Source organism: Chinchilla lanigera, unplaced genomic scaffold, assembly GCF_000276665.1.
Source record: "Chinchilla lanigera isolate Chin_1 unplaced genomic scaffold, ChiLan1.0 scaffold00044, whole genome shotgun sequence".
Lineage (NCBI taxonomy): Eukaryota > Metazoa > Chordata > Mammalia > Rodentia > Chinchillidae > Chinchilla > Chinchilla lanigera.
The window spans coordinates 18,753,203-18,769,905 of NW_004955445.1; the positions used below are offsets into that span (position 1 = coordinate 18,753,203).

Genomic DNA, 16,703 nt, shown 5'->3' on the forward strand with positions numbered 1-16,703 from the left:
GGTGTTGCATGTATCAGCACGTCATTCCTTTTTTATTGCCAAATGATATTCCACTGTCTGGACAGCCCATACTTCATTTAACCATTCATCAGTTGTGGACACTTGGGTTGCTTCCACTTTAGAACTATTATGAGCAGTGCGGCCATAAATATTCATTCCCAAGTTTTGTGCAGACATATGCTTTCGGTTCTCTTGGGCATATACTCAGGAGTAAAATTACTGAGTCATGCACAGCTCTGCTCAGCATTCTAGGGAAGTGCCTGTCCACTTTCCAAAGCAGCTGCACCACTCCACACTCCCAACCTCAGCAGTGCTCCCCCTGCTGGCCCGGACTTAGTATCTCTCTTTTTCATTCTAGCCCCTGAGTGTGTGGGAAGTGGTTTGGGTGTGGGTTTCCTGGGAACATTCCCACTACACAGAAAAGGTAAGGAGAGGAGGCTGTCTGAGGCCATGCAGCAAGGATGGTCAGGAGTGAGACTCTGAGCCAGGCACTTTCCTCTGCCCCATCTGCCTTCCCAATCCCTCTATGGAAGAGGAGAATGGAGTGGAGATATAGGGCTTGGGCAGCTCAGATGAGATCTCATGGAAGCCCCGAATTCTACTTTCACTAACTCACAGCGCGCAGTTGGTGGGACAACTGGTGGTCAACTTGTAACCCTCAGCTGAACTGAGTAAGCGTGGTGCTGGGTGTGGGAGGCCCACCTGGGGACTGTTGCCAGCAGCATAAGAGGCAGAACTGGAGAAGTATGGCTGTTGGGAGCTGGTAGAAGCTGTTGGAAGCCTGTTGGAAGCTGAGAGAAGCTGTAAGGAGCTGCTGGTTTTCTTGGAGGAGCTTGTCGTGTTGGATTTCCTGATGAACTTGGCTGTTTTCATCCTCCAAGGAGCTCGGGACCTTGTTGTTGCTGAGAATGGTTTTGGTTCACTTTGAGGGAGCTCTGGTCCTCTGAGCATCGCTTCCTGGCTCCAGGGCGGGGAGATGGTGCACTGCTCAGTCTCCTGGAGAAGCTTGTCATGTTGGCTTTCTTGATGGGAACTCAGCTGTCCTGATCAACATAGGAGCTCGGGACCTCATTGTTGCTGAGGATGGCTGTGGTACTTTTTGGGGGGAGCTCTGGTTCTTACTTTGAGCATCCTTTCCTGGCTCCAGTGCAGATCCCTCAGCCTGCTAGCACAGATCCTTCATCCCACTGGCACAGACATTGTAAATTCCACCACTGACCTTTGGGCCTTCCCGTCGCAGATCCGTGAAACAGGTCTTCATGAGACATTGTCATGGGGTCTAGGCCTCCAATTGGATTCATGGGAGGCATTGTAATGAGCTCTAGGTCTTCAGCTGGACTCATGCAGGACATTATCGTAGGATCCAGGCCCTCAGCTGGTCAAAATTCTTTGGTGTTTAGTGTATGGACAGATTTCTTGTACTCTCTAGTATATGATTCTTTGGGTGACTATTATAAACAATATTATAAAATATGTGTCCTATATTCTATTGTTCCCCTTGCAAAAAAACTCAAACCACGACAGTGTGCAGGATGCTGAGCAGTGTATCACTTTAGCATGAGCTTGGTTCTTCCAGGCCTTCTTAGAGGGACTTGAGCTGTCCAGGGCCTATGTTGCACTTTGACATTTCTGGAAGGGAACATATGCTTGGAATAAAGGCTGCCGCTGGCCTGCAAGGACCACGGTCAGACCAGGCAACCCTGCACTACCTGAACTCTGCAACAGGTCTGGGCCCTGCCTGCTTCACAGCCTGGCTTATTTAAATCTCCATTCATCTATTATCCGTCCTCCACCCACCCTTCTCTGACCTCAGTGTCCTCGTCTGAAAACTGAGGGTGCAATGCCTGCATTAGGCTGTGGTGGTGGTGCACAGGGCCGGGAAGCCGCGCTGTCAGAACCATCCCTGCACCAGGTCCCAGGCCCCGAACAGCGATGCCAGTGGCTTCTGCCGGTGCACAGAAGACGGAGCATCTGGCTCAAGCAGAGTCTCAGCAGCACCGTGGCAGGTGGAATCCTCAGCCATGATGAACCAAGGGGAGTCCAGAGCCCAGGCATGGAGGGGGAGGGGACACAGAGGGTCCAACTTGCCCAAAACAAGGCAAACAGGCTTTGGGCCAGGGAAGGTCTGAGTTTAACATCCATGTGGCCTTGGCAAACTCTTCAGCCTCCCTGAGCCTGTTTCCTCAGCTGTAGCAGGCAGCCAGTGATCCCTCTTAGGGGAACATGAGGCACTAAAGCACCTGTACCTCTGCCCTGGAAACCACCGCTAGAAGCTCATGTTCACATGTACCAGAGACAGGGATGAGGATGTTCACAGCACGGCTGCGGGCAAGAGCACCCAGGAAACAGTGCATCCCAGGTTTCTGCCAACAGCAGAGGAGCTAAGTTGATGAACTGTGGGATAGTCACATGGTGGAATATTATACAGGAGTAAACATGAAATTATAGGTGCATGTAACAGCATGGATGACTCTCAAAAGTATTATGTTGCATGAAAAATAGTCTAAGGTGGGCATGGTAGTGCACACCTGTAATCCCAGCTCTCTAAAAGGCTGAGGCAGAAGGATCACAAGTTTGAGCCCAGACTGGACAACTTAGTGAGACTCTGTCTCAAAATAAAAAATAAAAGAGTTTAGGGATGTAGTGCAATGTAAAGGCTCTGATTCAATCCCTAGTACTGGGAGGGGGAATAAAAAAGAAAAAAAACAGTCTGATTCCATGCACATATGGTTCAAAAAAGACAAAACTCAGATACTTTGTTTAAAGTAACATACATGTGGGTATGGAGACTATAAAAAGAATATCAAGGATATTGTCTTAAATGTCAGTACTGTGGTCGTCTCTGAGAGGGAGGGGCGGGGAAATGTGGGGGAGACACACTCAGCTGGGGTGGTGGTCCGTTCCAGGGTGGCACGTTTGGTAGCTGGTGGCTATGTGTTTGCTTGATATAAGCACTCATAAGACTACATAAACATGCTCTATGCCCTCTTCTGTGTGTGTGTGATTATCTCAGAATCAAGGAATAATTCGAGTGCTCGGTAATTGGCTGGAGCTGGACAAAGATTGGTTTTCCTGCCCTCTCCCCAGCCCCGCCGGCACCCAGGCTCTGTGGAGACACCAGCCCCTGCTTGCTGGGCGGCAGAGAGGAGCTGCAGTCTGTGCCCGCACTGGAGTGGGCCAGCTAAGGCCTCCCTGACTCCCTGGGCCCAGCAGCAGCGTTTCCAGATAAATGCCCCAGAAAGACACAGTCTGGGACTTGTTTTAAACCGCTTTATTCGGGTTGGCTGGTAGTCACAGATTGGATTATGTATACAGGGCTACCCACTCACCCCCAGGCAAAGCCCTCCACCTCTCCCAGCAACTGGATCCTTCGCTCACCGGCGGCTAGAGAGCCAGTTCTGGGGGTGAGGAGGGGCCCAATAGAAATATTTACACATCACCAGGGGTGGGGGTGCCCCTGATCAGGAGTGGTGAGGGAATTGGTAAAGGGGGGCCCTTGGCTCCCAACAGCCCCAGGCCTTGGGTGGACTTGCAGCCGAAGAGGGGACTATGACATCAAGGCTGGCAGAGGGAGCTCCTGGGCGAGCCCCAAGGACCCTGAAGGGGTCCTGCTGGTGCACGGCCCTGTGCGGGCTGGGACCGAGGGGAAGCCTCCCTCTGACCGCTGTGGATTGGCAGATTCTGGCGCCGGACTCCCTGGAGGGTCAGACCCGCTGTTTAGATATAAAGAGGCTGGACAGGAAGGGCCCACCAGGAGGTCACACAGCACCTCATTCTTCTCTCAGGCCCTGGTGAGCGATCCTGCTACAGGGCCACTGCCACAGAAAGGCCCTCCTGGGGGCTCTGTGCCCCATTTCTTCCGGTGGAGGGTGAGAGGCTCTAGTTCTGCTCAGAGGATTCAAGTCCAAAACTAGGGAGGGATCACGGTCCGCAGCCTCGGGTCCAAGTGAGGGGAAGGCTGGGAGGCCCGGCTCAGGACAGGATGGGGACAAGCAAGCAAAGCAAAACAAGGGACTCCACAGAAGCTGGTGGCAGAAACCGGGCAGCCCAGGCCCCCGGCATGGTCCCCGCCCCAACATCGGGGCAGGGCAGTCGTCCCTTGGAGCCCAGGGCCACCTTCTCCGAGCCGGGTCACCGCGAGGGGCTGAAGGGGGGATGGGCGGGTGGGCTTGCATGCTGAGCGGGGGTGGTGGGCAGAGGGCCGGCGTGACGGCAGCCACAGGCAGCCCGGAGGAGGCGGCGGCCGCAAGCAGTCCGTCCTCGGTGCGGCTCGAGCTCCCGCAGCGCAGCTACAGGCTGCAGGCCTCCGGGTCCACCGAGCGCTTGCGCAGCTCCTTGCCCGGCTTGGGCGGGGGCGGGGCGGGGGCGGCCGGAGGCGCCTCGGGCAGGTGCAGGACGGAGTTCTCGCCCGGCTGCACCCGCAGGTACGCCTTGACCTTGTGGTGCCGGGCCTTGCCGTCGCTGAAGTCGATGACACGACACTCATAGGTGCCTTCGTCCGTGGGCTTCACCCGCGACAGCCTGAGCTTGTGGGAGATGTTGCTGCCCACCACCTTGACCACCTGGGGGCGACAGAGAGACTGTGACCTGTCCTGCGGGGCGGTGGGGAGGTGGGTTCCCATCAGGAAGCTGAGACCCGCCCCAGCTCTCGCCCCCACCCACACACGCCCAAGCGCGCACAAGGCCCCGCCAAGGTTTGCTGCAGTGTCACAACAAAGGCAAAACAACAAAGTAGAAGCAGTTCCACTATTCGTGAAGGGAATGGGTAAGTAAGCTGTGGGGGGTTCATCCGGTGAAATTCTGCACAGCCGTTAAGAAGCATGAGCTGTACCACACACGCCGGAGCTCACCGCACACAGAAGGGAACGGTCTCTGCAACACAGTGGAGCACTGCTCTGCCATGAAGGACAAGCACCGCTCATTGGTAGGAAAACGGATGCCTCTTGAGACCACAATATTAAGCGAAGTAAATCAGACACACAAGTTTAAATAGCACATGGTTTCTCCTTTTTGAGGAACCTAAGTTATAAGTAAAGAGCAAAATAAAAGATGGATAATAGGAAATAGTGAGATCTTTTGTGAAAGGGCAGGAGACCAAGAGATGGAGGGAGGAGAAAGAAATGAAAAGCGAATGCAGATGTGCTGTGTACAGGTACCAACTTCCCATGGGGAAGGTGATCGCCACATTCTGCAAACGTAGTAATAAAATGTTTTTTAAGAACTCCTAGGGCAGGATGCCCTCTGTGGAAACAGACGGACAGGTCTCCAGCCCGGCTTCGTGCCTCTGTGTGAAGAGTGAAGAGACAGCGGGGAAGCAGCCTCCTAGCACTGTGTGCGCTGGGGCCCCTGAGGCGGGCGTGGCCCGGGCTGCTTTAACGTGAAGGCTGATTACAGAGATACCCGGATGTGCACCGCTCTTTGTGCCAGTGGTGTGGATGGAGCCGCAGCATTTGTTCTCTTGCCTTTGTAAAGCTTTGGCCTTCTATTGGTTTGTTTCATTGGGTTTTACATTTGGTTCTTTAAAACTGAAGATTAATTTGTATACAATAAAGTACACAGAGCTTGATGCAGTTGCGTTTACTGTGTGTCTGTGTAACTACCGTCCAGGGCAAGGAGCAGGGCAGTGCAGCCTTGGACAGCACAACCTGTGTCCCTTGCTGACCACGACGCACACTTCCGTCACTGCCGTGGGCCTGCCTTCCCCGTTCTGGAGCTTTTGTGGGAGACTCTTGCTGTGCCTGGCTGCTGTCATACAACACAGCGTCCCTGAGACTCCTCCGCGGAAGAGCCTGTCCCCAGAGCCCCGCGTCAGTGTGTAGCAGAGCGGAACACGGGCCCAGGCTGGACCCCATGAACTCTCAACCTCCAAACGGGGTGACAAGTTACACGGGTCCCGGGGGCCAGCAGGGCCACAGGGCCTCCTCAAACTCCAGCAGGGGCCAGGGCCAGTGGCAGCAGCAGGGAGCCAGGCCATGGTGCTCAGGCTGGAGTCACCACGCCTCACGAAGCCGGGGGGTAGCAAGGGGTGCCAAGGTGGGTCCCAAGCAGAACGCCCCACGGTGAGCAAGGACCCCTCTTCCAGTTGCCTGTTCTGCGTGGGGACCGAGGAGCAGGTGCCTGTCCCTGGTGCCGGGGCCAGCTGGAGCTCAGGGTGCCCTGCGGACCCCTCCACCCGACGGAGGGCCCTGAGGGCCCCGTGGTCCTGCCACGCTCTCGGCGGGCGGGGAGGAGATGCTATCGCAAATGCGCAGCGGGAGCGAATTACCTCAACATCTGCTTCCCTCACGGATATTAATTATCCTTCATTTGTCAACCCTACGAGGCGCTAATGGAGTAATAATGCGAAGCGCTGGGAGCGGCTCGAGGGGGGGAGCACCCGCAGGCCCGCCCTCCACCGCCCTTCGGCGCCGACCGGCCTGCAACAGCCCCGGGTGCCCTCCCATGCTCTCTGCCCACACACAGCTGCGGCCTTGAGAAGTGCCAGCCCCTCCAGGAGGCAAGGGGGACTGGCCGGATGTAGGGGGGCACTGTAGCACAGGGCTCTGACCTTGACAAGTTCCCCCGCACCCTGGTCTTGGATTTCTTGGGTCACATTCATTTACTCATTCAACAAACATTTAGCAAGCACCTGCTCTGAGCTGGGCACTGGAGACCGGGCTATGAACAAGCCAGACCCAGCGAGGCCTGCACAGTCACCCGTCTAATGCAGAACCCAGAGGAAGGGTGAGGACTCAGCCCCGGGAGCTCTGAGCACCTTCTGCAGGAGGCAAAGGGTTGAAACAACAGGAACGGTAACCATAGCGCTGACAGCCAAGGTCTATGCGGCAGTAGTCACTGTGCAGGGCTGAGCCGAAGCTGCACCAACCTTCAGACCTCACAGTCACCCTATGATGTGGGCAGTGGCAGGACACCTATTGTATGGGACAGAAAACTGAGGCTGGGAGAAGTGAAGTGTTCTTCCCAAAGGCCCCCGCTGGCCGTAGTGACCGGCCTTACCCACACCTCCGGGGGCATTCCATGAACAGAATGGGTCTGTCTTCCCATCTTTCCTCCCTAGGCCCCCAGCACTCCAGGTCCTGGGGGAGCCTAGCCCCAAACCTCATCAGAGGCCTGTGCCATTGCAGGACCAGGCACTCTGGCTTTGGGGGTGGGGGGCACAGCCTGCGGGGTCTCATTGCTCACAAATTGTCCAGAAACTTTTGGCCCAGCGGCCTACAGAGGCCGCAAGCAGGGAGACCCCCACATGGTGGCTTGGTTGTAAATCATAATCACCTCGGCACAGGCATCGACAGGCCTTAGCAGTGCCATTAAGCACCTAATTATGCTGAAAGAGTCCTCGCCACGACCAAGCCCAGCCTCCTTCCTGCTCACCCCATGGCCCTGGCACTTCGGGTGTGGCAGGAACAGCCCTGGGCCAGCTCCTCCTGTCTCCGTGCCAGGAGGGAGGGCAGTGCCAGCTGGTGCCCATGATGCCAGCCCTTGCCCACATGTCGCTCCTAGCTGAAGTGGTGGCCCCCGGGAGGTGTAGGGTAGGACAGGGTCAGTGGCTCCCTATCCCAGGCCAGGCCCTGCTCTGAGCTCCACTGGCTGCTTCCCCAGCCCCTCAGCATGTTCAGGGTCCAATTCAGCACCCCCCAAACCCAGGCCCAGACAGACCTCGCTTGTCATCATCCTCTGCCGTGCATAGTCTGCCTCTGAATCCCGGTCTTCCCTCTGAATGTCTCCGGGCCCCTTCCCTTCCCAACGCCCTGCACTGACCAAGGCCAGGTCCTGGCTCCTCACACCCGGGTAGCCACCCCAGCTTCCTTTGGGTCTCCCCAGAGTCACCGAGACCCCTTCTGTCTGTTTTTCCATGACAACCAGACCGAGCCTACCAAAATGCCCCCACTGGACACCTTTCCAGACAGGCTGATGGGACCACGGGGCCCCCTCTCCCCACCCCCCAGGAAGCCCTCTCGGCAGTGTTGGCTCTCAGAGGCCAGCAGCCCTTCTGCTCCATGTTGGTGGTCGCAGCTGCGGTCTTTAACTTAAACCCTAGTACACAGGGCTTTAGTGAGATCAAGGGGAAAACTTGCACAGTGTGACAACAGCCAGCAGGCAGAAGTGTTTCCTGCACCACAGCACAGGTCCCTTCCTGTCAGTGGGACCCACGGCCCATGCAGGCCACTGGGGGGACACTGCTAGACCAAGGACCCCTCCCCAGGACCCAGGTTCACTGAGATGATGCATGCAGAGTGCCCAGCATGACTCTGACCGGTGCTAAGCACCCAGTGAACCTCAGTGGCTGTGGTCCTACTATATGATTACACAGATGCCAGTCCTCCCGTAGAAATGATCTCACTGCCACCAGATTCTGAGCTCTTTCCATTCCCCAGCCCGTTTCTTGCTCCGTGATAGGAAAAGGAGTCTTATGGTTCTCAGTGTCATGTTAACAAGTAAACAACCACTGACATTCACAGAGCCAAATCCATGCGCTTTACAGTTTCCAAAGTGTTTCTTATATCCTCTAGACAAGAGCTTATATGGGAACTGGAGATCCAGGGAGGTGGCCTAGCTGGAACCAGAACTCAACTCTTGGGACATTAAGTTCTGGCCCCACCATGTCCTCACAGTGGCACCTGGCTCTCAGTACAGGGGCGTCTCAGACTCTGGGCCTTGTCACGGTTAAGACGGTGACCCAGACAGTCCTGAGGCCCTCCTGGGGACAGACTCCTAAGCTGGTGGCACTTTCTCCCCAGAACCTGAAACTACACCGGATCTGAGACGCCACCCAACTGTGGACTGCCACATTCAGGGCATGCAACTTTTCTCAAGAGACCAAATTATGTCCCAAGAGTTAAGCATCAGGAGATGCTCCGTCCATGTTGGTATTTTTAGAAGACATAGGACTATCAGTCCTGGCTCCCTGCCTGGCTCAGATGCCTGATAAAGATAATGTCGCTGTAGTCCCCACATAAGCACCTTCACTCACTCACGTCACCCTACACGTACACATACAGAAGCAGGATCTGTGTCCCAGCGGTAGGTCCGTGCACAGAAATCCACTTCCATACACGCTGGCCTGGATGCAGGCGTGTGAGAGTCACTGAGCAGTACTGGGCACTGACTGTGTCAGGCCCTGTCCCCGGCCCTGGAGTAACAGTGCCTCAGGCAGGCACAGTCCTGGGGCCTCTGGGGGAGGCAGACAGGTGGAGGTACAGCCATGGGGGAAAGGAAGAAGTGCCACTGTCACTGGGCTGGGCTGGGGGCGCCCCAGCTCCCTTTCTGAAGGGACAGAGAGAAGCAGCTTTCTGGGCAGAGGCCTGGCACTGGGAGGGGATGGGAAGGTAGAAGGGTACAGAGTTGGGGCAGGGTTGCAGTTGGGATGAGCCCAAGGAGAGGGAGAGCAATCTGCAGAGCCTTGAAGGCCAAGGAGAAGTCAGAGCCCTCCTTTCAGACTTCAAGAACCGAGGGTGTGCGCCTGTTACAGGTATTGCGGGCTGGGCCTCTGCGTGTTTAAGGATGAGGTTTGTGCGGACCAGGCCTAGGCCGGCTTGTGCATTTCCTCAGCAGACCTGAAGAGCTGCTGCTGGAGCAGCAATGGCTGGGGAGTGGGGCTGGGGGCGATTCCACACTCACATGGGGCACATTTATTTTGTTTAATTCATTTATGTGGTCCCGTTCCCCTCATGTTGGGCCCAGCAGCCTGGAATTATAATCCTCTAAATCAATTAGGTTATTCTCTCCTTTGCCTGAGCCTTGCCTGAAACCCAAAACAAATCAAAGGAGAGAGGCTTTCGATGAATGGGATGTGTTAATATACGTGCAGACCCCCACCTGCCCCGCTGATGGGTGTTTGGGGAAGCAATGGGGTGTTAGACACGGCTGTGCCCTCAGCAAAGGGAGGGCAGGGTGGGAGGGCAGGTGGCACCGCCAGCACCCTGAGTTTCCAAAGCCAGCTGGGCCCAGGCAGATGGCACACACAGCACTTTGATGGTCCTTGCTCTCTCCTCTGCCCACCTCTTGCCCAAGTGGCTGCGGGAGCCTCCTCCTGGCCTCCTTGCCTCCACACTCCCACCTCCAGTCCCAGACACAACCCTGTACCCCTTGCCTCCTAGTGTCCACATTCTAGGCTGTGACCTTTGGTTTGGGAGGGCAGCTTCCCTGTGCATCTGCGTCTAGTTGACCTTGGGGTCCTGAGCTCCCCGCTGCTCCGAGGGCAGTTCTGGGAGACCTCTCAGAAAGGAGTGAACGTAGAAAGGTCACCTCTTCGGCCCCTGACCTCACTGGGCCCCAGCATAGCCCGGGACACCAATCACCTTGGAGTGACCTCCCAGCAGGCCTTTGGCTCCCTTCCCAGCCTTGATTATCCTCACCTATAAAATGGGTGAATAACTGCCCTTTCCTATAGAGTGTGACTATATTATTTGTTTGTTTTTGTTTTTGTTTTTGTTTTTGGCTCCCCCCCCCCCCCGTACCAGGAATTGAACTCATGACCTTGCGCTTGCCTGGCAGGCGCTGTGCCGCTGAGCTAAATCCCCAGCCCCGAGTGTGACTATATTAAAACGAGCCAATGCATAAGAAGTCTGGCCAGTCCTAGAGTCCCCATTCCCGGAAGCTAGATCACCCAAGGGACTCAGGAATTCAGGGATCATGAGCTACTGTCACTGCCAGACATGATGAGGAGAAAAAAGCCCACTCAGTCTCATTAGACTTTGTTGTTTCCTCAAATAAAAATGCTGCTGAGACAGGCAGGAAGCATCAAGTGTGCACAGCCTTGGCCCGACACGAGAGAATGCATCTTCTCTCCTCTTGTCATTTTTTGTGTCTGTCATTCAATGAACTTGAAAAATCTCTAGCTTTTAAAACACAGAGCAGGGCTATTTTTCCTCTTCCGCTTTTTCTTCTCCATCTTCTTGCCCAAGCTCCCTTGCTGAAATGGACCCCCCAAAATGTTTTTTAAAGGTACAGCCACATCCTCTGTTAGAAGCTTTGTGAGAAGTCATTATCAACACTCACGCTTATTTTGGTGGCGTCCTTCCCTGCGTCTTCCTGCTGAGATGCTTTTAGCTGTAGGAGGGGGAGGGGCAGAGAGAGCAGAGACAAGGCGTTAACACGGGGTGGAGATGGGGGAGACACACCGCGGGATGGCACACGGGGGACAGTTCAGACTGTGGAGAAAGGGAGGTTGAATTTGATCAGTGCATGCTGTGCGCATGTATGGAAATATCACACTGACCTCATTAACATGTACAATTACAACGTGTTAATACCAAATTAAAAACCATTTTTAAAAAAGATTCCAGCTATAGCAGAAGATGCTTGGAAGCTGCATGGTCTGGGGTTGAGGTCCCTCAGCTCTGTGCCTGCTCAGGGTATGGGGGAGGGGGTCAGACAAAAGATGAAGGTGGCACCTGTGAAACTGACTGCCCGTGCTAGGCATCTGGGACCATGAGAGCACTGGGTAACAATAGGGGGTATGTGCAACTAGGCCAAAGAGGCAGCAACTGCTCAGCAGTCAGCTGGAGTGTGTGCCCTGCACCTATCTGCGAGTGTGCATTTGTAGCAGATGCTGCTGTGTGAGTCCCCACAAGCTGGCCCGGGGGCTTCCACCTGCAGGTATCCGCACCTCCTTTCCTAGGGGCTTTCCCTGGCCAAGGTCTTTTTCGTCTATGTGTAGCAGGCTGATGCACTGGGGTCTTGATGCCCCAGGAGCAGAACAGAGTGTGACATGTCCTTGTGCATATGTTAGCAGCTCTTTCAAGAGCCTGAGGGAATGTGTAGCTCGCTACTGTGTGCAGGTGAAGGTGTGCACGTGTGTGTTCACATGCGGATGCACATATTTGCACATCCATTTGAGTAGATACCCATGTGCCTCAGATGCAAGTGTCTTAGATGGTGACCCAACAGCACACCTGAGGACAAAGGTGAAAGTACAAGGGGCTTATTTGGGAGGTGACCCCAGGAAACCCCAGCAGAGGAGAGACAAAGGGAAGTGAGATACAAAGGGAAGGACAGTGATGCGGGGGCTACCCCTGCTCCACCCTGCGGGTGCCCAGGGGACCCTGTGGGTTGCTCATCAGCTTCCTAGCCCCACCTGCCTTGCAGCCAGCAGGCTCTGCTGCAGGGACAGCCCTTAGCAGAGTTGCAGGAGTTAACAGCTGGCAGCGGGGCTGGTGGTAGGGCATCTGCTCTAGGCCGTGTGTGACTGGGGGTGCTGGGAGCCTGCCTGTATGTACACGCATGAATGAACTTGAAGATGAACTCAGCAACGACACCCGCGTTTGCCAAACCATTTACAAAACAACTCTCTTCGTGGCCTGGAGAAGTGGGGGAATGTGAACCAGGAGACCCACTTTGCCTCATAACCTGGAGCCAGCTTCTGTCCCTCCGGCTTCCGTTTCCGGAGGGGAGGGCCTCTGTGCTCTCCCGATGGCCCTCTTGGGGCGGCGCCTCAGGAGTTTCCACTCGCTCGTCTCCTGCCTTTCCTAAAATAGTCTCCATCTGGGCATCACCTACTCCACCCCGGGCAAAGGGAGGGCCTGGCGGGTGCTGCGCAGAGGAACAGCGGGGGTGCCACCCGCAGCACCACCCACCCTACCAGCTCCCCAGTACCTGGTTGGAGGCCCACGCCTGCTTGTCGGCCCAGTCCCGGTGGCTCCGCACGTACCACCACTGGATCTCCAGCGAGTAGGAGGGGGAGCCGCTGCCGCGGAAGGAGCAGGCCATCTCCACGTCCTCGCCCGTCCGCGCAGTCATGTCGTGGGGCGTCTCTGTGAACAGGGCTGCGCAGAAACAGGGGAGGTGTGGCGGGCTGAGGAGCAGCAGCGAGGGGCAGGGGCGGAAAAGGCAGAGAAGCAAGAGTGGGCGGACGGCTGTAGCCTGGCTCTGGGTGGGCAAGGCTGGCAAGAGATGGGGAGGAAGGAAGGGGTCTCTCTGGACGCCCGGCCGTCAGCCGGGCCTCTGTCCTGGAGCCGTGGGATGCAGCGCAGCGGACAGAGGATGAGGGGCTGCGTTGGAAGCGGTGAGCAATGGGGCCAGGAGGTTGGAGGCGGCTTCTAGCCTCATCAGCGCACTCTGATTCTTGCAGTCGCTGCCGCCGCGTCCCCTCCGGGGTCACTCCCGGTCCCGTGCACAGCAGCCAGTGCCATCTTGGTGAAAGCCAAATCCACCCTGGCCTCCCCCATGCTCAGGACCCTCTGCGGCTCCCACCACTCCCCAGATAGGCCCAGAGGTCTCCATGGACACCCAGGGGTGTCTGCCTGGGCTCCCTCTATCCCTTGAGCTAATCTCACTCTCCCACTCATTTTTGTGGGGCTGGCCCCTGCCGGCCCTCCCCAGGGCCCCTCTGCACTCAGTGGAAGCTCAGCCCAAGGCTGTCCCCTCTGAGGGCTCCTCCGCCACCACCCTGAGGAGATCCCCACCTCCTGCCTTTGGTCCCATTGTCACTGGCTGCGGCAGCTCCCTCGGGTACTCCGCCTGGGCCACAGAGGAGCTGCCCAGGCTTGTTGAAGGGTCTCCTCTTTAGGGACACCCAGGTGCTGGGGTGCAATTTCATCCCTTCCCCTGCAGGTTCAGCCCTGCCCCCACCAACCCCCTGATCTACCAGGACCCCCCATGCTACCAGGTAACTGACGGAGCTGTTGCTGGGGGGCCAGCACCCCTCCCCACCATATGCTCAGTCTCTCCATCTCCCCAAACAAATGTCTTCCTGAGAAGTAATTAGAATGCTTGCCTCTTCTCAGGGGAGATTATCTCGCCCTGGAAAGATGCCTGGCAATGTGCGGGTCACCCAGGAAAAGTGAAGTCTGTCAGCCCCCTCCCCTTGCACTGCTGCAGCCCGTCAGGTACCCCAGGCTCAGAGAGGGATACGAGATGCCCGGTCCTGGAGGGCTGTCACGCTCCCGTCCCTTTCTGTCCCCTCTAGTCCCAGGAAGGAGGGGAGCCCTGGGCTGGGAGGTGGGGGGAACAACAGGGGGAAGGTAGGGTTCTGAGCCCCCCTCCCCCAAGGAGCAGTCCAGCGCCGGGAGTGGCAGAGTGCAGCTGCCCCCCACGTGAGCCCCCCAGGGCGGCCACGCAGGAAGGCACTTCCTGGCACTCAGAATGGAGCCATATTGCAAAACGTACAGGGAAGATTCCAGTTTCTAGTAGTCAGGTGGAAAAAAATTTTAATGTGAAATTAATTTTAATAATGTATTTTATTTAACCCAAGATATCAAGAAATTATTATTTCAACATGGAATAAAATTACTAGTGAGTCATTTTACATTCCTTTTTTGTGCTAAACCATGGAAATCCGTGCAATTTAGGCGCTCCCAGCACATCTCAGTAATGTAATGCTGTGTGTGCAGCAGTGACCCAGGATGTGGTGACCTGTGTCAGCCTGGGGGGCCGTCCTTTGCCCGTCCTCACAGTTAGGAGCAGACAGCCAGGCCCACCAGGGGACACCCTCCCACACCACACAGCAGAGCTGGGATTTGAACCGAGGCCTCCCTGGCTCCCAAGGCCACACTCTGTTGGAGCCTTCAGGTTCTTCCTGCATGCAGAGCCCTTTCTAAGGAGCAGGGTCCTGCTAGGGTGGGCGTCTGGTTCCCAAGGGCAAAGGCCTCACAGCCCAGAGGCAATCAAGGCAGGCTTCCCTGAGGAGTGTTGCCTGGGTCAGCCCCAGGGAGGGCAAGGAGCAGGGCGATGGTTTGCAACGAGAACCAAGAACCAGGCCTCAAGGCCTCAGGGAAAGGGGTTTGCTGTGAGTGAGCCCACAGCGAGCTCTAGTTCCAAGGTACCTTGGTCCCAGACCCAGCCAGGTGGGATGCAGCGGGGGAGGGCCCCTCAGGATCCCAAGACTCTGACTTGTGGTGACATGGGCACTCTACCTATAGGACAGGAAAGGAAACTGAAGCTCTGGGGACTGCGCAGAGCATGAGCCTCCCAGGCCTGTCCTGGGCCCACCCCACACGGCTCCAGAGGGAGGAGCCCATGTGTGCAGCGGCGCACCGGGAGAACTGGATGGGAACCATCGCAGTGGACTGGGTCTGGCCAACAGAACTGGTGGGGTGGGGTGAGGGGATGAGGTGGGAGGAGGGGGTTGTGTCTTTCCCTCTGAAGCTTGGAGGTCCTGCAGCTGTGAGCCCTTGGCTCTGGCATCCAGTAGAATGTGAGGTGCGTCCTAGGGGCAGGCAGCACTTGGGAACCGGGAAGGGGAGAGATCACTTGTATTTGAGGATAGGGGACCTGGGAAGGCTTCAGAGAGGAGGGGCCTGTAAGTCAGGCCTTGAAGCCCCATGCACCCTGACAGTACAGGCCAGAAAGGAAGATGGCCAGAGGCAGGAAGGACTCAAGCAAAGACTTCATTATTGAGCACCTACTGCATGCCTGGCACTATGCAGGTACTGTCACAAATACTCCAGTGCATTCCCATTTAACAGATGAGGAAGGTGAAGCTCTTTTCCAAGCTCACGTAGAGCTGCACTTGAAACCCAGCTCTGATAGCAGTTGTGACCAGGACCCGTGGACCTGTCAGCAGCTCAGGCTTTGGTCTGAATTGTCAGGTAAAGTTCAGCCATCAGGCTCCACCCTTCTGCCTCCCTTTGCACACTGCCAGTGACCGGGGGCTCAGTTCCTCTCACCTCCACAGAGTGTGAGCAAGAGTTTCCTCCCTCCCTTAACTCTGAGGACCTCAGCACCAGAACCTGGTGGGTAATCCATGGTGATCCAATGATAGAGTAGTAGCAATCTCCGAAGTTGAAGAAATAAAGAAAACCTGTCTGCAATTGGGCTGTGTGCCAAGCTCTTTGCATATATCTTTTCATGGTGCCATGGGGTGATGACTCATTTTCCTCATGTTTCAGATGGACTAGTGGAGGCTCAGAGAGGTTGTGACTTGCTCAAGGCCACTACAAAGTGAGTCAAAGACATCTGCACCTCTAGATCATCCTCAGGCGGCCTCCTCGCCTGTCCTCACCCCATTCCTTCCCAGCAGCCTCTAGGATCCCCGCCCCCACATCAGCACCATAGGGGAGCTGGGGACAAAGGAGCCATCTCTCCTCTTTGGCTGCCTCCACCCGAGGTGCCTCCGCAGCCATCCCCAGGTGCCTGGAATAATTATAGATGTGGGCAAAGAGGGAAATGAGTTCTCCAGCCCCAGGGCCTAAGCTGGGCCAGGCTCTCAGGGAAGACAATTAAAACCCGAGTCCACAAATTAGGGTTCCGCAGGAAGAAGAGCCGAGACTGAGTGTGGCACCTTCTTCCTCTCTGCTCTTGGTTGGGGGAGCGATGCACGCATTAACCTGGGCAGCACTGGGGACATCGGCTGTCGGCCCTGCCTCTGTGAGCCTGGCCTGAGCCAGAGCTTGGCTTCTAGGCAGGGTTGGAGATGACCGGAAGGCCTGGTCCAACTTCTAACTCCAGGCCCCCACAGCACCCCCAAACTCCAGCCTTCCTCCCACACAAAGAGTGAGGGCTTTGCCTTCAGGATGTGCTGGAATCCTGTCCCCCTCCTTCATAGCTGTGTGCCCTGGGCAAGCCTCTTTGCCTCTTTGAGCCTGTTTCTTTACCTGAAAAGAGGCAGAAAGAGAGGGGCGTTGAAGGAACAACATAAGGTGACCTCTGCCTCCTTCCTGGTGCATAGTAGGACTCTATACATGGCACTCCCTCCCCCACCTTCTCACTCCACACTCTCAACACCTCCAGAAAGATCTTTGGAGAGATGGCTTCTTTGTCCTCAG

General features: G+C 56.2%; 1 protein-coding gene across 1 annotated transcript in view; it reads right to left on the reverse strand.

The window, feature by feature from the left end:
* Positions 1-3,255: 3,255 nt before the first annotated feature.
* Vstm2l (V-set and transmembrane domain containing 2 like) overlaps positions 3,256-16,703 on the reverse strand; it is a 29,853-nt gene continuing 16,405 nt past the window's right edge. The window contains exons 2-4 of the mRNA XM_005392552.2: positions 12,595-12,764; positions 10,999-11,049; positions 3,256-4,562 (exon numbers count right to left, since the gene is read on the reverse strand). Of these exons, the coding sequence (XP_005392609.1) occupies positions 4,290-4,562; positions 10,999-11,049; positions 12,595-12,764 (494 nt within the window). The 3' untranslated portion in view covers positions 3,256-4,289. The remainder of the gene's footprint in view (positions 4,563-10,998; positions 11,050-12,594; positions 12,765-16,703) is intronic.